General features: G+C 41.4%; 1 protein-coding gene across 1 annotated transcript in view; it reads right to left on the bottom strand.

Moving 5' to 3' along the window:
- Positions 1 to 22,562, bottom strand: part of LOC306887952 (zinc finger homeobox protein 3-like) — a 145,290-nt gene that overhangs the window by 13,856 nt on the left and 108,872 nt on the right. Inside the window, exons 5-7 of the mRNA XM_079446012.1 lie at positions 12,068 to 12,175; positions 3,136 to 3,269; positions 2,488 to 2,688 (exon numbers count right to left, since the gene is read on the bottom strand). Coding sequence (XP_079302138.1) covers positions 2,488 to 2,688; positions 3,136 to 3,269; positions 12,068 to 12,175 — 443 coding nt within the window. The remainder of the gene's footprint in view (positions 1 to 2,487; positions 2,689 to 3,135; positions 3,270 to 12,067; positions 12,176 to 22,562) is intronic.

Genomic DNA, 22,562 nt, shown 5'->3' on the forward strand with positions numbered 1-22,562 from the left:
CTGGTCTTCTGAGATCTGAGAGATGGTGCTGTTTTATAATGGATTTAAAACCTAATCACAGCCAGCAGCTTTAACTCAGTGCCATCAAATGCAGAGTGCCACGCAACCCCACGTCTTTGAGCCTGAAACACTGAGAAATAGTCAGTGAACCAGAGCCATCCATAAACATCTGGTTACTGCAATCAAAATCACACTGGGCAAAATGTAGCCCTTTTTTCTGCTTTTTAGTTTCCTCCCTCACCCACTCTCCTCCTCGTTTAACGTGTTAAATGATTGTGACCAGTATGGAGAATTTCAGAAACAAAACATGCCTGTGATTAACATTAAAAAGTGGACTGTTTCTAGACAACTGCATCATTAAGCAAAGAGCGCCGAGTGCTGAGAGTATCCCAAGGTCACTTTTAATTTGGACCGTCTAATTGGCAAACATAGTTCCAAATGGCTATCATCTAGCCAGGCTCAGAATTAATGAAGCACAATTATTTTCATTACCCCTATCTTAGACAGACAGAACATTAGACGTAGAGTGAGAGAGTGAGGGAGCAAGGGAGGGAGAGCGAGAGAAGAGGAAGTAGGAGGAGGCAGGGTGAGTGGAAGAGAGTGCATCTTTATGCAATGTTTGCAAGAAATAAAAGTCACCTGATTCAGAATTCATTAAGCTTGTCTGCCTGACATGAGGAACAGGATAGAGTACCTCTCCATCTCTCGTTACTTGTAAAAAAAGGTGCTGGTTTTAATGTGCGTTGTATTAGCTCAGTTTCTATCATGCACCGCACTTGTACAGCGCTCGGTGCGTTATTACCTCTATAAAAGAAAAAATATTGCTGTCTAGCCTCTACTAATGTGTTCATCATTTGCTTTCGGCTGGGGGAGTGGAGATGCCTTCACAGAATTCAGAGTGATTGGCCAAGCAAGCAATTCAAACACCACAGGCAAGCTTGCACGTAATTATTTCACTGCTAAAATTCAGTGAAAAACCTCCCCCCAAAAAACCATGAAAGCAGGGTAGTCTCAGCAGAAGCTGAAATGGAATGAGGCGAGTATTCTCTGAGGGACCGGGCAGACTAGGCTGCTGGAGGCCTGAGCGCTCTGGGACTAGAGAGGTGGAAATAACGTAAAGGGATGATGTAAGTATTACTGCTTCTAGTGAGTGCCTGGAATACAAATGACCTTGGTAATCACAAGAGGCTTTTATAATTTTTCCACTAAACCGAGAACATTTCTTCTAAAGTTAAGAATTACAATATTCATCTACTTTCTACAAACCAACTGTTTCTTCTAATCAGCGCTGAAATTAAATAGAGAAAACCAAGGCTTGCGTAAGTCTACTGGTTCGCAGAATTTTTGCCTGAGAAGACCCTAGTAATGCGTCTCTTCTAGAGTGTCAGAGATCTCGACAGTGTCACGATATGTGCTCTGATCTGCCAAGATGATGTCTGCGATCAAAAGTGAGATTTTTCACTAGAAACTCAAACATTTGAAACATAACTGAGATCTCCATTAAGTCCCCTGAGGTAAAAATGAAGGAAAGAAAAAATATTTTGGGAATGTAACCTTGTAATAAAACAGGGAAATGATATTGACCATAATAATACCTAACCAGTGTTACACCCGGCCATGTTCATGATTTTGCCTTGCACAACTCAATGTAAAAGTAAAGTCGTGACGTATTGTCAAGTATGGTGACCCATACTCGAAGTTGGTGCTCTGCCTTTAACCCATCCAAGTGCACACACACAGCAGTGAGTAGTGAACAAATGCACACACACACACACACCGTGAACACACACCCGGAGCAGTGGGCAGCCATGCTGCAGCGCCCGGGGAGCAGTTGGGGGTTCGGTGCCTTGCTCAAGGGCACCTCAGTCGTGGTATTGAGGGTGGAGAGAGCGCTGGACATTCACTCCCCCCACCTACAATCCCTGCCGGCCGGGGACTCGAACCCGCAACCTTTCGATTACGAGTCCGACTCTCTAACCATTAGGCCACGACTATCTATGTGAATATACAGAGTTACCAATGACCATATCACAATGAGCAGTTTCCTTTGGTGATTTTCATTAAGCCTTAAAATGTCACAAATTAGACAGAAGGAAACAACCTTCGGTCCACAAAGGCAGAGTGAGCGAGGAACTGTGAGTCATTTGTGAGGTTGATGTCTGACATGATTACTACTGAACATGGCAGTAAGGCCATGTTCCTTTTGTATAAAAAGCATATGGCCTTCACACCACAAAACAGAAGGGCAGTGAGGCCTCACATGAGAAACAAAAGATCGCAGGGAGAAATGAACTGGGCTTAATAAATATCCAGCCTCTAGAGAGAGTGAATGGGAAATATTTAGCAAGGTTCTTTTGACAATGGAAGTAAAATAAACTTGGCTGAATGCCTTGGACATTCATTAAAGAAAACAGATGCATGCATATGAAATGGAAGGTAAAGTCTACTCTGTGATTGCCCCCTAAATACACTTCTGAGGTAACTTACTGTGGCAATTAGCTTGTCGACGCAGTCTGGTGCCACGCTGTGGAGGTGAGTGAGATGGAACTGCAGGTGGACCTTGTTGTTGAGCATGTCCTGGCACAGCGGGCAGCGGAACATGGGCTGCACTGAGTGCTGCGTCATCACGTGCATTCTGAGCCGGTTCAGATCTGTGTTGCTGAACTTGCAGTAGGGGCACTGGTAAATCTATACAATAACGAGACGGTAGAAAAGACCATTATTTTCTTGGGAAGAGTGGTAAAATCAAGGGCAAAGCAAGGCTCGTCTATCTCCCATGCAGTGAGCAGTGGGCTACTCTGAGAGGTAGACACTTCAAAGGGCTCTCATCTGTCAAATATCATATTGATTTTTCACCTTTTGCACAATTAGCACTGCAAGAGCAGCAGAAAAGATGGAGAAATATAATATTTTTAGAAAAAAATGCATGCATAATTTAAAAAGGCCAGCTACATTCTACTACTCTATATTAAAAAGGGCTGAAAACAACATCCTTGGATATTTTGTTAATTAATGGGTACAGTTAATGAGACCTACATGCCTGGGGAATAGATAAGGTCTATCTGAATCTACTTCACAAAAACAGACAGAGAGAATTCTAAATGTTTTGCAGAGGCTGTAGATTTTCCTCCATACCTGCTCTCCACTGTTCTTCTCAGTGGTCCTGGGTCGTTTCGATGAGAGGGGGCTTTCTGCTGCCTCGGACCTCGAAGAAGGCCGCTTTGAGGGTACCGGGGAATCCGTCTGATCCCTCTCCGATTGGTTGGATGCTGTCATAGACACAAAAAGAAGCATACTTGTCAAAACACAGCGTCGATTTGGCAGTCAGGGCATGAAATCAATCAATAAGCCAGCCTTTACAAAAATGAAACGCAGTAAAACTGCAGTTTTGTGCCGTATAATGATGCTGTACAGCACAATGAAAAAAATGTATCACAGTTAAAATGGCTTTTATGAAGCCTGCTATGCTGAGATTACTAATAAAAGCAGACTAAAGTGAAAATGTGGTAATAAATTAACTTGCTAATGCTGAAACAAAGCATAGTTCTTTGCCTTTGGTTTGATGATACTCAAGGAACATGTGAAAGTCTGAAAAATAATTTTTCAAGACAATTTTTATGTTCTTGATAGCTGCAACAGTGTGGGAATACAGGAACTGGAGTCTACAGTACAATAGTGCATGTGTGGTAATGGAAATGAAATATATTTCTGCAGCTTTCTCTATTTCAGTAAAAGTGAGGTAAACAAATGCTGAGAATTAGCGTTCAAGTGGTTCAAATCTGACTGGTATCATATCACCATGCCATTTGCTGTCATATCTTGACTATGTTGATTACATGGATGCAGTATTACAGCAGTTTTCAGTACTGATGTTACCACAATCACGGTACAATTAAGAAACTGCAGTCACTTTTCGTAAGGAAGTGAGTAGCATGCCCTTCTAAACTGTGATGTATAGGCACTGAACAGGTAACAGCCAGGCCAACGGATTGCTAAGGCAGGCTGCTTCTCCTCCAAACCAATGTAGTCTTTTAACCGCTCCTCCCATTGCACTTAGAAGAGGCAGTGTGCAATGCTTTGACGGCTTGTCTTTCCCTATGTTGGATGTTTAGGACATCAGACACCGGCACAGACATCTAATCAAAACATTAGCTTGCCACGGTGAGCAGCTTTAGGATGCATGCTCTCTCAGATGAAGCCATTTGAAGTGTGGCTTCAGCGAAGGGATTCGCCCAACTTGAAAAGAGTCAAATATACCACAGTCGGCTTCAAAATGTATCAAGAAGAAAGAGTTCTGTTCTGGTTCCTATTTCGATTCTTTTTCCTTGCTTATTTGCAGTTCTCATTGGAATGCGAAATTACATTCCCTAGTTATTTTGGTTTTCAGCAAATCTTATAGTTTTGCACGAGTTTCTTGTTACATTTTGCTATAGTTTTTAATAAAAGATTCTTCGCAAACTAGCTAAATATGCAAGTTGGTTGCTGATGTTGAATCTATTGCTATTGGTGTGGCTCATTCATTTCTTAAAAAAAACCCCCAAAAAACTACTTGAATACTACATCACAAGCTAGCTAACTAGAATGTATGGAAAAAAACATTAAAGTTGAAGAAAGCAAACTAGAGATGGCAATACAGAGCAATATCAGACCACATGGTAAAAATAATCAGCTCGTATAGAAACTAAATCCACTCTAAGCCAGAGAGGGGTTGGGAGAACACACTGTTCACGCTGCTAGGGGAAAGAATTCACAGTGAAACTTAAGATGCTCTCTCTCACCAGCCCATAACGAGGCTATAAAGAGTTAAATTTGGCATGATTTGTCCAGTCCAGAAAGGGCAAATTGAGAGCAGGAGATTGTGGGGGTCAGTTTAAGCCGGGCTGACCATGTTCCTTGGGCAGACATTAAAGTGTCAGGTCCAATCAGGGCAGGGCAGCTGAGCGCTGGCTTTAGTGGGGGGCCCTACTTTGGGGAACGCTGCCTGCTGCGGCTCCCAGAGACTCCCCCAATCAGCCAGTGCTGCCCTATTAGGTCCAGTCATGGCCAATCCCATTAGACACATCCACCAATAAACAAAGGAAATGTTAAACAAAGGAACCTCCCATTCGTTGCCATTAACCTCTACTCTCTATCCTGGCACTGTCCAGGCCACTTGCTCTTACTGCACTGCTCCTACTGACAGTGGCTGTCTCTGTGGCGGTCCCTTGACTCTTCCTAACCCATCTATCATCTGTCTACCCAATTTTTTTTCAGGAAAAGCCTTCTCAGGTGCCTTGAAGTTTCCTGATTCAATATACTTGGTAACCAAAATTTTCCACCAAAAACATCTATAGCTATTTTTACTACAATAAAACTGTTGTGGAATCTTGGTATTAGCCACCACTCTCATCAAACACAAGCTGCTAATGCTATTTAAAAGGAAAGCTATACGTTTAACAAAAGTATGATTGAAAAGTATGATTGAAAAGGGGTTAAGTACATTATTTGAGTATTACTTGTACATTTTTTCATTATAAATTCTGTCTAATAGACAATTGCAAGTGAATAACATGAGGTCAGGGGAGCAGCTGCCTGCCGGAGGCCTGCAGCACGTGTGGAGGGGAGGGCGGCCCGCTGCCTCTGGGCACAGCCGCACCTCGTCACGCCCTGTTAGGACTCCATAAATCTGATCAATTGTTTGCTTTTAAAAAGCCTCAAAAACCCACTTCTGCCACCAAACCCCCGTGACTAAAGCCCAGCTACCGTATCCTGTTGTCTGTTGTCAAGAGAAGGAGGGAGAAAGCGGGGAAAAAACATCATCACAGAGCACACTGGAACAAAATGGAGACCAATAAACAGGCAAAGAAAAGGAACTGTTGGCATGTGCAATGCGTGTGTGTTCAGCACGGTTGGGCGGTCGCAGGAACATGCTTCAACATCTGAGCAGGTCAGATCCATTATTAGAGACCATGACCAGAACCTGATGGCTGGGGTCTCTCTTTCTCTCCCCTCCCTCCCCCTCCCTGGTCTCTGCTCATGAACCTGGCTATGTGTGTCAGGCTCTGGTATGCTCACTGTGTAATAGTGGTGGACCAATATGGGTTTTCGAAGGCCAAATCTTGAGAGCAGGGTATTATGTATTTAATAAAATTTCACAAAATGTGAAAGGAGATGAAGACAAAATCATATACATGCATACATACAGTGGGATTACAAATATCAAAATATCAACCTAATGTGTATTTATAACATAACTGCTATTCAGTATATGTCTAAAATTGATTTTCCCTCACAGAAACACAGTTACACAAAAACGACTAACTTTTTTTTTTCTGGAGGTATTTTCTTGTTTTTAAAGCCACCTGTTTTTTTTCCAGGCAGGAGTGGGATCTATTTCAGCCTGCCTGTGTGCAGTTCTCGCCCCCTGTGCCTTTTTTTCAAAACCATCCTAATGTAGTATCTGTACATCTGACCTCAGTTCTACCATTCAGCAGTAGACCGCGCTTGCAGCAAAACCCACAGAGACAGCGACAACGCCCCAACTTTCATCTGACATCACAAAAGCCAAAGGAGAAGCAGTGAAAAAAGTCTTAAAAGTCAATTAGGTGATTATTTATTCATGGGCCTTTTCCGTAAGCAGGAGGTCTTTGTTCTGGAGTGTCCCGTAAGTGAATTGGACTTTGGCACCTTCTCTCAACCCCTGGAGCTGAGAAGCATTTCTCAGCCAGCCAGAGAAGACTGTCAGTGCTGAGTGCTAAGTCTCTAAATCAGAGACGTGAAGCACTTTTAGTGAAGGGAGGCACCGCACGAGTGCAAGACTGACACAAGCATGGCAGAAGTAACGCAACAAGTCCTGAGCCACTGAAAATGTCCACAAATGTAACCACAGCTGCCATCACATCATTACCCAGGTGTCCTTGGGAAGTCATTTCCTACGAGACTAACTGGACACTGAAAGTGGGCGGACAGGGAAAGAGCAGAAAAATGATTTCTCCTGGCATATGGAGTGCAGCATGTGCATTTGCAAAAACCTAACAGAGTTCTGGAGATGTGCTCCCAAGAAGGCATTGGAAACATCAAGTGGTTATTTTTTCTTTACCTTATCCAGCCCAGCTTTCTCTCCGAAAAAAGGCACAATCATGAGTCCTACAAAAACCTCACCAATTTGCAACACAAGCATCAACATATAGTGGTTTATGATGGTTAGATCAGTTTGGCACAAAGGTGATCAACAAGCATGGTCCTTCAGGGTAACCTGGTTGAACATGGAACTAGCTGGTTAGGACAACAGCATCCCATGCTTCTTTTTTCAGTTTTCAGGAGGTCAAACCTCGTCAATCGTTCTCTCGTCTGTCCTGCTTTTGTGCCCAGACCTTCTCTCCCCGCTCCTCATGACAGTTCCCCTCCCAGTCCCTCTGCTATTTAACCATTAATACGAAGGAGCGGTCCAACTCCCCAGTGTTAGAAGTCATTCACTTTTACCATGGCTAACAATAACTGAATATTATCTTTTTCTGCTCATTCCCTCCCCCCTTTCATCCCTCCTCTTTTTAATCTGCAGGCCGCGTCGGTGCCCTGAGCAACAAAGGGCTATATTCCATTTCACCTCATATTTCTCAGGTAATTACTCTGCATCAATTAATTTCAAATAAAGAAAATTACAACCACAACGCCACTCCATATTACGGCTTATCATATAACAGTTCCCTTGGTGTATAACCCACTATTAAATGAAAGGACCACCTCCATAGCTCTGCAAAGGAAGTGCCCATGTAACCCCACAGGCGTGACTGCTACAAAGACAAATTTTAAATGAAGAAATTAAAAGGAGATATCAGAAAGTGGACGTGTTATTAATCTTCCGATGGTTAGGCGGGAGCTAACGCTGCAATCACCTTTAGAGGACATACACGCACTGACACACATACATGCAACTCTCTCTCTCTCTCTCTCTCTCTCAGGATGGCATGCTAATTAGAATACAGGGAGTAAAACTCATAAACACAAGTCTTTGTGAGTGCTGGCTCACAAACAAGGACAATTTATAGCCTATTAGTCCGCAAGACAAAAATAATTTTAATTTAAGGGATGACAAGCTTTTAAAGGACACGATATGAATATGCAAACGCGTCCGTGCTTTTAAACGGCTCTGATTGATGCTTCGTTTCAGAGAGAGGGTGTTAGGAAGAACTTCAGTGACATGCTTTTCAGATTGTTTCACTACCCGGTAAATTCATCTTAAAACACCCTCAGGTTGATGCAATAAATATGGCATCATAAAAATCATGACAGTTTTCATCCGCATATGTACCATTTCTTCAGCGATATTCACGCAGTCACCTGACAAGCCTGACAGCTACGGGTTGCATTTACTACGATTATAACACGCCGTGGCTAGAGCTCCTGCCTATTCACATCAACTCCTGTAAAATCTATTGATGGACATCAAGGCCATGAAATAATGCTGGAGATGGAAACCGATCCGCTTGTAATGCACTTCCTCTGCATCTAGGGGGTGCTAATGTTCACCTTGCAGTCAGAGGACAATTATTTTGCTGTCCTTCTCAATGCTGTCTGTCCTGTCATTGTCTCTCACACACACACACACACCGTCCCCTGTGCATCCAATCACTGACATTCATATATTTAAGTAAATATATAAGGCAAAAGAGATGGAACCAATTTGGAGGGCTGCTGCTGCCCTGTCAGATAGCGTCTGACCTGCATTGGATTATTCTCCCTCCCTCGCTATAACCCCAGTAATTTGAAAGTTGGGGGTTGAAAGGAATTATTCATAAACCTGCCGAGGACCGCAGACCCCCCTGCCTGTAAACCGCCCCCTCCCCACCTATATTTATGTTAAACATCTCAAATCATATTGTGGTTGCTCCTCCAGTCCTTAAGTGAATTAACAATCCCGCTCCACATCGACACGTATCTTCCACGTTCTCAGTCCATCCGTTATGCACTCTACTTTCTGCCACACATCTACTGTACCCCTCTTTCTTTAGTAACGCTTGATCATCCCATTGCACTAATGCTAGCCCAATGGATGGAGGCTGAGCTTTATATTTCACATACTTCTGGAAGGCTTATACTAACCTAATCGAGGTAACCTTGAAAAAGGTGTCTGTATGTGTTGACATGCCTAAATCATTCCCATCCAGCACTAAATGACTTGTTCAAAAGAGACTGCGGCTTACTACTAACACGCTCAACATGAGAGTCATCTGCGAAGAGCGTTTCAACACTCGGTGTTGGCATGACTAGGATGAGAGGAAAAACTTCAACACTAATGACAGGCCCTAATAACAGCCTGCGCAGACAGGGTGACTCAAATCCGCTCGGATGCGTGCCTTGAAATAACAGGTTAGCCACGTCCCCATCGCGACGGAGTCCAGCGGCTCACTGTTGACGCATTCTCAGACAATCTCCAGCCAAAACAAGAGCGCCTCTGTTTACTAAAAGCATTCCAGCGCTTCCCAGGCAGAGTTCAGAAAGCCTCTCGTCTCACACCGCTCTGTCCGTCAATCATGAAAGCGAGTTCTAAACACGATTAGAAAAAGAATATAAAAGAGCTTCTATTAAAGCAGCACCAGTATCTTAGATCACAACACCGCCAGGTTTCACTCTTCCACCCCCGTCACTCCTTCCTCCCCTCTCCACCTCTTCTCAGACATCAAACGGCACCCTAGACCTGGCTTCCTAATGCACGCTATTTTTAACTAAGCGTTCATAATAAGCTGCTGGGAAGCCTGTAAATTTTTCATATGCAAGCACATCTTTCCTTTGTGAAAACACAGAAACACACTTATTTGGTGATTAGCAACTGACAGGGGGAGGAAAGGAATTGAATATTCTTGTATGGAATCGCATGCCTTTCAGAAAAAGACGCAGGGCTCCTAATGCGCAGAGTCGTCTTCTTCGGCACCACAGGTAACGGCTGAATTATTAATCAAGCAGCTCATTTTAATGCTTTTTAAAGTGCTTTATTTTGATGTGTTAAAATATACTTTTAGCCATTTTCAGGCAAGCGATGCATATCATTATTTCTCCCCATCAAAGCCGAGTGGCACTCGCTCAAAGTGCACAAACAACTCAGCCTCATTTCAAATGAAAGTTAAAAAAATCAAAAGACGTTTTAAAAGATTTGCCTTCAAATGCTCCGATGAACTTTTTTTTTGCTGTAGTTTCGGAATTTAAAAAATAATGATAATAATAATAAAACGTGGAACATGCAAAAGACTCAAATTGCTATCATGAAGGAATAGCTATATCCTGTTGCCTGTGAGGTACAGCTGGAGTGAAAACACTTGTTCCAGACAGGTGCATGCACTGACTGCTTCCTCCTCGCAATCAGACGGCTTCCATACACTGGCACCAATTGAACTCCGCGCGAATGGAACTTCAAACGCGAGATGGCGAGCAAGAATGGACACAGAACATTCAGACCGGCACGCACCTGTCGAAGGACATGACTAATGCTTAACGTCCAAACCACCCGCGCATGCATATGTACTGATGTGTTTCCCCAACCACTTTTTGTTTTATACAGCCAGCACCACCGGTAAGTATACCTTCATTGTGACCAAACTATAAGTGCTTTCCTATTAAACCATATTACACTAGATATCATTTATCAATATTATTACTAAAGTCACCTAAAAAAAAAAAAAAAAAAAAAAACAACAACCAGGTAGTACATATATTCTTCTAAAACTGGCATTGCAAACAAATGTATTATTATTATTATCAACACATTAATATTTATTGTTATTTTGTTTCCTTAAAAAAAATGAAATGGCATGAGAATAATCATGAATATTTTTTAATTACATAAAATTATTTATCTATTACAATTTTTAATAAAAAAATTTTTTTTATTGCTTTAAAAAATGTAAAAACATTTTGTTTTTAAAATGATCACCCTCTGCACTTGATTTCATGTATGGGTTTGGAACTATTTTGTAAGAAATCTTTGATTTCAGCAAAACACCGTAAAGGTAGTCTAGATTGGGGATTGAAAGAACACGGTTCAATTTGAATTACATTACATTTGTGTTTTCATAGTCATATTTTATCATTTGTATTCCTTTTTTTGGTTACACATTACAATATGGTTTAATTTGTTAACATTCGTTAACCACATTAGTATTAGTGAACTAACAATAAATTTTTTTTCTAAAACATGTATTAATTCAAGTTAATTATTTAATTGTATAAGGGACCTGAGCTGATGTGAACCAACAATAAACACCTGCATTTTTTAATAACTAACATAAACAAAGATTAATAAATACTGTAATGAATTACTTATTGTTAATTTTAGTTAACATTAACTAATGAGACCTAATGGGAAGATATCATGAACAGGTACATATGACTGTAGTAACAAACCATAGGCCTGTTGGTTTGGTCTCTCTCACACATAAGCGCATGCACACACCAGCTCGTAACGCAGCACATGCTGCAGGCCCTCACAGCTTTCCGAACACATCAGCGGCACAGCAACGCACCACTGATCTCCACTTACATCTCCACAGGCCTCTCTCTCCTCTGTACTCCACTCCACTCCACTTCAACACCCCGAGCAGCCCCCCTCCTCTTAAACCACACCTCTCTATGAAACCTGACACCTGCACCTGCCACAACCGCCCCCATCCCCGCCTGCAAAATACTCCTATCTGATAGCATTCTTCAGAGGTGTGTGTGTGTAAGGCAGAGAACACGGTCACATGTGTTTAGACACATGGCCGTGCTGTAACTGTAAGCAGGCCCTGACTTGTGTTTTTGCCACTTGACCAGATTTGCCATAATCAGGGATAATTTTCCTGGGAATTCCAACTAAATCCTCAGGGGTGAGATTCGAAACATATTCAATTAAGCTTGATTTTTGGAAATATTTGAGCTTCTTAAAAGTGCGCTGACATATTTGTGGTAAAACATCACCTTATTTAATAAGCCACAACACTAAAGCTGTGGAATATAAAGGTTTCTCAGTGTCTATATGTAAAAGAAACCCCTAAAATCTAACAGCCCCCTGTTATATTGGACCCCCTGTATAGTGAATTGGAAAGATAGGGCTTACCTGTCCCTTTGGTGAGCTCCCTCTCCCCCCCACTCTCTCTGTCTTTGGTTTGGTCCTCCTGATCTGTGGTGGTCTCACTGGCAGCCTCCACATCCTCACTCAGCTCTCCTGAAGGGGGAGGAGAGGATGGGATATGTAAATCAGCACTCCATCAGAATTGGTGGAAGCACTTAAAGGGACGGCAGCGTTTTTTTCTATAGGAGCGCACAACAATTACATTCTCTGACAAGCATTTACAAGGTTACTAGACAAAGCCGCTTCTCTCTCCTACCACACATGCTGGACCATACAATCGTAGAAAATACAACATGAAAAAAATAAATAAAAATGAATAAATAAATAAATAAAAAAACCAAAACAAAACAAAACAAACTCTCTCTCTCTCTCTCTCTATATATATATAGTCTTTTGCTATTATATTTTATATGTATATGCATATGAAAACCATATATATATATATATATATATATATATATATATATATATATATATATATATATATATATATGAGCGTATTATCTTTTTCTATAATATAGAAATCAAACACACTCATATATTTAATTTTGTACATACTTATACACTATATATATATATATATATATATATATATATATATACACACACACACACACACACACACACACACACACACACACACACGCGCACACACACACTTGCATTTCTCTGTAATAATATATTTGAGCCTCCAAAATGTACTTGCAAATTAAAAAAAAATATATTTTTAAGCACATGATTATTTTAATAATGTCTTATATTTTTGATGGCATCATTTTATAGAGATTTCTTTATAAACGAGCCTCGACTCTACAGTTATAATTCTTCATTTATGCAGGACCATGACACAAATATCTTTATGGCTTCCTCTGTTTAATATGAACATAAAACTGCAGCAAACCGCACACATGTGGTAGAGACATACACACATTTTCCACAGCGGCTCCAAGCATGCAGACAGGAAAAATAATTGTGTGAGTTTCGAGGGAGAGTAGAGTTTCTGCGCGTCGCTCTCTCTAGTACCTCTCCCAACGTTCATAATTACAGTCCCTTGCTGCAGTTTGCTGCTGGGCCGCTCACCAATATCGGGCTAAGTTCATTTTTAAAACCCCTGGTAATGCAAAGCAAAAAAAAAAAAAACATAAATATTTAAAACTCAGCCCACTATTCATTTTATTTTGCCAAGTCAAATGCAGAAATCCCCTGTAACCATCTTAAAAGCCCCCTGCTCAATATATTAGGCCATTTAAAGGCAGCGAACCCCCAACAATGGATCTCCAATAATGCCATGTGTAAGTAACAGAGAGAAGATGCTGAAAAACAGATAATAAAATGGGCATCAATCCTTTTTATTCCCACCTCGTGCCCCCCGAGCACCCCCTTTCCTGGGCCGAGCTTGTTTAAAAGTAGCGTGGCTAGCACACACAAACATTGATTTTGCAACAGTAAAGTCCGTGGCAGTCAATAAGCCTTATCAGTTATTACACAAGTCAGCTAATTCTCAGCAAATGTACTTAAATGTTCTTTTGAAAATGCCTCCCCCTGCACTCTACACTCTATCAGGTGGGTTATTGACGTATCGACAGGACAACAACGGCCGCTGAAATATCCTGTTCAAATATTCATCTCCACGCTCAAAGATCGCTATTCCACAACAATATTCGAACCCTTAACTTAAAACAGCTTTTATTGTCCAATAACGTTCCAGCCACTTTAGAAGCCCGCCTGGGACGCGACTAGAATCCGGACCAGCCGCTTCCAAAAGCCGCCCCGCAATCCATTAAACTTTATTCTCATCAGTGTTCGGTTTCGAGAACTGTTAAACAACAACCTCAATCCATCATTCTTCAAAAACACTTTTTTTGGTCTCTGCATGAACATGGAGCGGCGTATTTAATAAACGCCTCCGCCATAACTCTCTCGCTGCGAGTAATACATCAACATCTCTAAACATTTCGATCTCCTTGACTTCATGTGCTACAAGAAACCATTTGTGTGTGAGTGTGAGTGCATGTGTATCTAGAGCAGTTAAAGCCATTTACATCTGATGGTCTTGTGTGGATTGCCATGTGTAATTCTGCATTTTGTTGCACTGTTTTAATTATTGATGCACCGAAAGGAAACACGACTGGGGCAGACCGTTTGCCAAAGCCTACAATCGCTGTGGTTTTCGCTGTGGCATTCTGGGAGAAAGTAATTACACAAGAAACAACTGGTATACAGTCTTCCATACACTGCAAGGTTATAAAACTACATGCGCTAATTCACAAGAGTTGTTTTTCAGCATAACGGCAATAACACGTCAGACGAACAAATGCAAAAACAGGCAAATTATTAAATAATAACAGGAGTGCAGGTTTGAACGAGGAGGTAGATAAACAGAGCTGTTGTTAATTTCATCTCAGCCTCATTTTTTTTTTTTTTTTCCTAAAAACAACCACAAAAGCTTTGCAAAGCATAAAAACTGTGATTTGCTCAGTGCTTTTTGCATTCGCACTTGTGTTGGTGTAGATGAAGCACCTAGCGCTTGATCGCAGTATGGATTATGCACTTAGGCCATATTACCCAAAGCCCACACTGATTCTGTGTTTAAATGACATTTTCTTTCACAAATGTGCCTGTTTCTGTTATGTTCCCCAGGCAATGAGCAATTTCCGTTCTCCATAGCCCAACAGCGTTGGGCTGAGAAATAGGTTGGAAAGGCAAAAGAAAAAATGAAAGCAACACGCTACTGCTGTCTAGATAAATCCACCTTCGCCAGGCTGGGAATTACTATATGATATGGAGTCAGAAGCAGCCAGATTACAAAATAATCCCCAGGTAGATTTTACACCTCTGGAAGAGCCGCCAGTGTGTCTAATTCCTGCTCTAGCACACTTCCTTCTCTTAATGGAGAGTCGCTTCACGCAACAGCTGCCACCCCCAAATCATCTCTCACACTTTTCTCATCAACATCTTGCTCCTCGACTGTACGCCGGCCACCCTCCCCCCTCCAGTGGTACGCAGATAGGTAGACATTTAATTCCACTCATGGCCGTGTGTCTAAGAGGCAAATGAATGTGCCTATTCCTCATCTCCGCCACCACCGCAGTACACAATGATTAAACCCGGGCCAGCCATAATTAATGAAAGGTCACAAGTGGCCTTAGAGTAGGCTGCAAATGAAAGAACCCACCCAAATGTAGTCATAGATCTGGCCTGGAAATAGATTAAGAGGAAGCACTCGCAGCTATGGCGAGAGGCCATTTGCTGACCCAAATCCTAAAAATGTAAAGGACAATACCCTGAAGGTTAGGTTTTCTAATTAATCGTCCTCATTAACCCGTCCTCGTACAGTGATATTAAACTTTTGCCTTAATCTAATCACGCCAACCGAATAAGACCACCGCAGCGACTAAAATTACAAAGCACGTCTGTCTGTTCTCAGAGGAAACACAATCCCACAACATTTCAACAAAGCCAGACGTGGAGGGATACTGAAAACGGACTTTCATTTTGTACGTGCAGACCGGGAAACGCATGATAATGTGTGAGAGAACTGCAGATGAAACATTCAAACCCGGCACACACAGTCCCTCTCAGCGTGCAGTAGCTCACACCGACCTATAGGTGTCACCCTATACAAGCAAGGAAGAGAAGTTGGCAAGACACACACACACAGAGCAGATGAAGGCAGAGAGAGGTTAGATAGGCACAGACAAATATATACAGAACGCGGACAGAGAAATATGTGGAGATGACAAAAGCAGATGCTAGACAGGAAGTCCACGCCAAGCGATGAGACTCAGAAGACTGGGCGATTACCTTCAGATGAGGCTGAGCTGCCTTCCCCCGTTTCCCCAGAAGAATGGTGATTACACACATACTAATCATACTGACAGGCACAAACCGCCAAATAAATAATACATGGTAACCACTGCTCCATCCAGCCTCTCCTACCCAGACCGAAGGGCCAGCGTACGCGTTCATAACACAAACCGAGCATCTAGCTCAACAGAAATCAGCCTGGCGCTTTCGAAAACACATTGAAGAGCCATACCTGAGAAGCTCCTTGGATCCTCTGTAGGTTTAGCATTGGCTCTGGCCTGCCTCGCCTCACCCTTCCTCCAGCCAGAGCGCAGTGGAGCGGTGTGAGTCGGTCTCTCTGTGAGCGGCTGCTCTTTCTCATTACTCTCATTAGGATTACCGAAGCACTGGTTATCATTTTAACCAGGTGTCACAGCGCACATCACTGTAAATCTGTGGGGCCACATTTCCCCCTCTTCTTTTTTCCCCCATCTACCTCCTTCTCCCCCTCTTTTTGCCCCACAACAGACAGCTTCCTTGTCTTTAACGCTGCACTGTTGGATAAAAAAGCAATCTTATTTCACACCTCACGGACTCTATCTCTCTCTCCTTTGCTAGTCCTGTTTTTTTTTGTTTTTTTCTTTTCTGCAAGATCCCCCTCTGGCCCCCCTTCATCCGCTCCCGCACCCCTTCCCTATATCAAAGCTGTCCTGACTTCGGAGCGCGCGGTGTAAAATGAAAGTGACAGAAGGGTTCGGCAGGACAATGGGACATTGGCTCCATGCTGGGGGCTTTCACGCTTTGTCCGCTCCTCATATCAGCACTTCTCCGGCCTCGTCCGTGCCCCTCCCACCCAAAGCAGGACCCCCCTCTAAACCACAACACACAAAAAAACACTGCCTCCATCCCAGACCAGCCGCAATCTGTAGACACCATCACTGGATAGGCGAAAACCCTCCTGCCTCTGTCCACCAAATGCACTATAATGTGTGAGGAATAATTGATGATTGACCGCTGAATTTAAAAAAAAATTAAAAGCACATCAACGTGGCGGTCCAGAATCAAATCTGCTTACAGTTACCACATGTATGTCTATGCAAAGTGTATATTTTTCAGGTTTTTATCCTTAAATGCTCTTGATTTGATTCACTTCTTAAGAATTGTGTTTAAAACATTCCAAGACAAGTTTACTACACTCTGAAAAATAATGATTCCAAAAAGGGGGTTTTGCAGCAGTGCCATAAAAGAACCATTTTTGGTTCCTTAAAGAACTTTCCATTTTTTTCTTAATGTGAAGAACATTTAATAATCTTAAAAAAGAGAAAAAAAAATATAAAGGTCCAATATAAAGGTTCCGTAGGTGTTAAAAGGTTCTTCATGGAATCTTAAATGCCAATAAAGATCAAAAGGAAAGTTGCGGCGCGAATTTGAAACGGTAAAGATTTCTAAACTGTCAAGACTAAAAACTTTTTAATGTCATTAAGTTATAGAAAACAAATCAACGCCTTGGCATGTCTGTCAACCAATCAGAATCAAGAATAAACTCCAAGTAAACACTCAAAAATACCTTCCAGTCACAGCTGCTTCATTACTCTACATTATTTTGCTGTAGGAAAACAACCATATAATCATAAAACAGTTTCCTAACAAAATATTTAAGCTATTCCCCAAAACTGCTTTTGAAGCAAAACCCACTCAAAACAATGCACGCTGGGTAAACCCCTCCGTCACCATAAACACAGAGCGTGAGTCAGGCAAACGTCAGCACGACCGACATAGTGCACATGGTGACCACACTCCCAAACAACAGCAACGCCCTCCCTCTCACGCACACCCCAAAACACCAGGACAAGCTCGTCTTTATCGCTCTCACACACACTCAAACAAACAAACAAAGACACACTCACCTCCAGCACGAAAAAAAGAAAAGCTAAGTACCTCTTTGGTTTAAAGGGCCGTGGCTCTGTATCGGAGCGGGGCTGAGTTATGTGCTAGATTCCTGACCTGCCTTCCAGAAGCCATGGCGTTCGCTCAGCACTGGCCCTGTCGTGACCCCCAAATCTAAATGTGAATGAATACTTTGTGTCTCCATGGGGCTGTGCGCCAGAGGGGGGAGGCGCAGGACGAGGAGGAGGAAGAGGAGGAGGATGGGCAAGCTAACAGCTAGCAAACTTTAAACAGCAAGTTGATCACAAACAGAAGGGAAAGCTCACACTGCCTTAGAACAAGAGCTTCGTTTCACCCCTCCCCCGCCTCACACCCGACTCTCCATACACCCTCCGAGGCGACCCCACACGCCCTCTGCGCAACACTTAATTTGATACCCCAAGCCTTTCAAAATCACTGGCCATTTCGGTGGATGGCTCACCTACTGACGCGGTCCGCGGCGGAAGGAGGCGGCTAATCAGGGGAAATCGAATTTACACTGGCACTGTCAAATCTTCCTCTTCTAAACTGACATCATTTCGTTTCAATACCTGATGTGACATCGCATCACAAGCATGACATTTCCAATAGCTTCTGATCTGCGCTTGTCGCCCAAAATTACAGTGAAATATGTAAATAAACACAAGGCAGGTTTACCGTCAGGGGCTATTTTTTTAATGGCTTGTCTATGTACATGTGTCAGTTGAACACCAATCCGATACTAATCTCTATGCATTTTTATAGGGTTTGTTTTGGCATGGTTTATTGCTGGTTAAGAACTTAAAATAATTTAGGTTCAGACTAAACTGCTAATTAATTATTCAGATTTTTTGTGCAATTAATTTAAAAGAAATAACTTAAAAGAACAGTTCACTCACAATAACTAACCTATTGCTTTATATAATACATATTTATAATATAATATAATTAGTGCTGTCAAACAATTAATTGCATCCAAAATAAAAGTTTTTGTTTACATAACATATGAATGTATATTTATTATGTATAAACACACACACATACAAAATACGTACCTGTATATACATTTATATTCTATATTATTTATATCTCTATATTTATATTTTAAATATTTATATTATTTATAAATAGTTTGTGTTATATATAAATATATTTAATATATAAACATAACATATTTTTCTTAAATATATACATGCATGTGTTTGTATTTATATATACATAGTAAATATACACAGTATACACACATATATTATGTAAACAAAAACCTTTATTTTGGATGCGATTAATCACGATTAATCGTTTTGACAGCACTAAATCTAATCTAATCTAATATAATGGTAACAGTTTCCATTCATTAACATTAGTTAATGACAAAAAAACTTCTAAAGCATGTATTAATCTTATTTAATGTTCATTTCAACATTTACTACATTATTAAAATCAAAAGTTATATCTGTTAATATTATTTAATGAACATGAGCTAACATGAACTAACAATGAACAGTCATGTTTGTATTATCTAATGTTAACAAAGATAAATAATACATACTGTAACAAATGTACTGCTCATCGTTAATTAATGCATTGACTAACATTAACTAATCAGACCTTACTACAAAGTGTCTATAGAAATTTTTATGACTTTTGAGATTTTTTTTTAATTCCATATTTACTTCTAGGTTTTTTCATGACCATTTGAAGTCTGATTTTTAAAGATTTTACAAATCCAAATTTTAACCATTTATAAATATTTAGATGGATAAAATACAATCAAAACATTAATCATTTTTACAAAATCAAAAAACTATTGTGGCAATATCATATTCCAGTCAGGGCTTCAAATGATAAGACCACAGGGATCTTTGGTCTCCACAGTGTACATGATTTCAGGTTTTAATATCCTTGTGGGGACATTTGTGCACACAAACACACGCAGGAGCCATTAGGCAGTGTTTGACAGTGATCTCTCAAACACAAAACACATTAATAGCAGAGTAGCGCGCTGTGCTTTTTTTCTGCCCTGCACTCTGTGAGGTTGAAAGGGCCGTGTGGACGTTGCTCTCTTGCGCCTGGAGACATTTTGCTGCACAAAGGAGAGGACGGGCTGTCAGAGCGTCCCTCAACGGCCACAGCGCACACTACTGGCCTACTGCTCTCATTCTAACATAACATACCTTTTCCCTCTTCATATTTCTCTCATACTACACTGCTCTCTGTTATTTTGAGACGAGAGGAAAAGGAGGAGGAAAGTCAAGAAGGGCAATCACATACAGTCTGATATATTCACCAGTGGCTCGGAAAATGTGATGGTACAGTTGTGACAGCCGAGCGGATACCCCCCTCCCATTAAGGACAGGGGCTCGACGGCGCTCTGAATATGTATAACCCGGAAAAAGAGGTATTGATTTTTCATTTGGTAAAAAGGGACATAAAAATCATATAACCTGAAACTGTCACAGCTCTTCTGTTCATAGCTCATCTCTCCCCATGTACGGCACTGGCCACAAACTCCATTTAATTACAGGTGGAGTGTTTGCACACACACTGTACGATCGTATTTGTAATGGTGATATTTGACTTGATCGCTCATATTTAATATGGAAATTCATGTTTGAATGTGAACACAGTGCTAATCCACAAACAGTGAAAAAAAAAAAAAAATCTCTTAACACAATTCAGTTGTCATTATATCACATTTCCCTATTGTGAAAACACAATACACTTGCTGTTTTTCATATTCCATGCAAATGTTGCCTATTAAGGTGGATGCTATGCATCAACCAACACGCTCCGCTTCCTACCAGGAAAAGTTTGACGGTGGACGTGTGGAGGACCAGGAAGGTTTGTCCAATGTTTGTGTAAGCCAGAGCCTGTCCATTAACAGCTACTTATCTGTTTACGTCTCTCTTTAGACTGCTCTGCCTGGTACAGTGGGACGTCTGAGAAAGATCTCCGCCTGTCGATATATTGAGCGTTGCATTTGCATATCTTTGTAGTGCATCCATCTGCCTGTGGATCCCTCTGTAGAGGTATTAGCTCAGAAAATCAATGCAGTCTGAACGTACGCATGTATGTATGTAGCACCCAGCTTGGCGCGCTGTCTTTACTGTGTACGCATGTTGCCGCTCACGGCTCCTGTGTGGATAATGCAACACGAGTCTGTGCACATCAGAAAACAGACATTAAGAAAACACAAACTCAATCTGGGCGGCATCCCGCCATAGGTGGGCTCCGTAGGCATCGAGGCGTTCTGTAGGAAAAGTGTGTCCTGCAATTGAAGACCCTGTGTAGCACCACCCGCTTGTTTATGTCAGCGGACCAGGAGATAAAACAGAATTTTTAAGGCTTATGAATACCAGATGACTTAATCAATTTTATTTAAGAAATATAAGAGCAGGGTTAATATTGATGTGTTTGAGCCCTGGGAATCCATTGCACCCTCGTAGCTGTGAGAGGTGTGATTTCAATGCAGTTTTTTTATCGCTTTTGCGCATGCTTACGCACGTTCTGAAGTGCAGTGAGTTGCTGGGCATTACTATAAGGAGATGAACTTCCCGTGCATAGCGTTCATAAGTAGAGCTATGTTTGGAATAGCATACTAGCATGTTACTTTTAGTTTTTCTGCAGTATACATTATTTGTACGGTGGATGGTATGCTAAGATTTGAGCCATGGAATCGCTGTTATTTGATAAAAAAGATGCAACAGTTCATACTGAACAGAATACTATATCCCGACTATACTTGACCATTCATTTCCATTGAGGTAAATTAACTGGAAGGAATATCCACCGTGATGTTTTTCACTCCTTCTTGACTATTTACTTAAACAGACGCTCAAGTTGGTTTTTGTACACGGACTTTTACACAGAAAAACATTTATATAGCTATTTATCCAGAGATGTCCAATGACAATATTGTAGCATTATACTGCTTTAAATACTATTTGTGAAAAAGCAGTACTGTTAAGTATACGGTAAACAGTACACCGGTAATCCATTTGGAACACAGCCAAGCAGAAGAAGCAGTAGATGTAGTATGCAGTATGTGTACTATGGATGGTACACTCTAAAATATGCTGGGTAAAATAGGTTTGTTTAGACCCAGCGGTTGGGTTACTGCCCAGAAGGTTGGGTTAAACCTTTAACCCAACTGTTGGTTAAAAACAACCCAGCATGTGTTCTGTCCAATATTTACCCAGCACTGGGTTGTATTTAACCCAGCATTTTTTAGAGAGTATGCTAATTTGGTCACACTTTATTTTAAGATCCGATTCATGCCATTAACTAAGACTATTGCCTCAATAAACTCCTAATTTGCTGCTTATTAATAGTTAGTAATGTAGTTGTTAAGCAGAATATGTAAGCACATATTCTGGTCATGCAGCATTTTTTTTTGCAGCATTTTTGAAAAATAGCAGGCAGAATACTGTGCAATAGCATGCAGTAAACAGTACACCATTATTCCAGGCAGAAGCAGCGGTGTGGACACACAGAAAAGCTTCCCCCTGCACACACACACCGGATCGCTGCAGTTCCACCCCCGGTGGCAGCTAATAGCAATCCGCTACAGAAATCCAATCGTTACGTCGTGCAGGCACTTAAAACAAGCTCAGTACCGCCACCAGTTATTGAAAAAAAGGAAATACGGTTCATCCGTCCCACTTTCAGGCCATTTTCTAATACAAATCAAACACTTGCTGCTCCCTTCCTCCATTTGTCTTTCTTTCTGGGCCTCTTTGCATAACCCATCCATTACGTTCACATGAAATATGAAAAGGCAATATCCTCT

Source organism: Barbus barbus (genome assembly GCF_936440315.1).
Source record: "Barbus barbus genome assembly, chromosome: 2".
Lineage (NCBI taxonomy): Eukaryota > Metazoa > Chordata > Actinopteri > Cypriniformes > Cyprinidae > Barbus > Barbus barbus.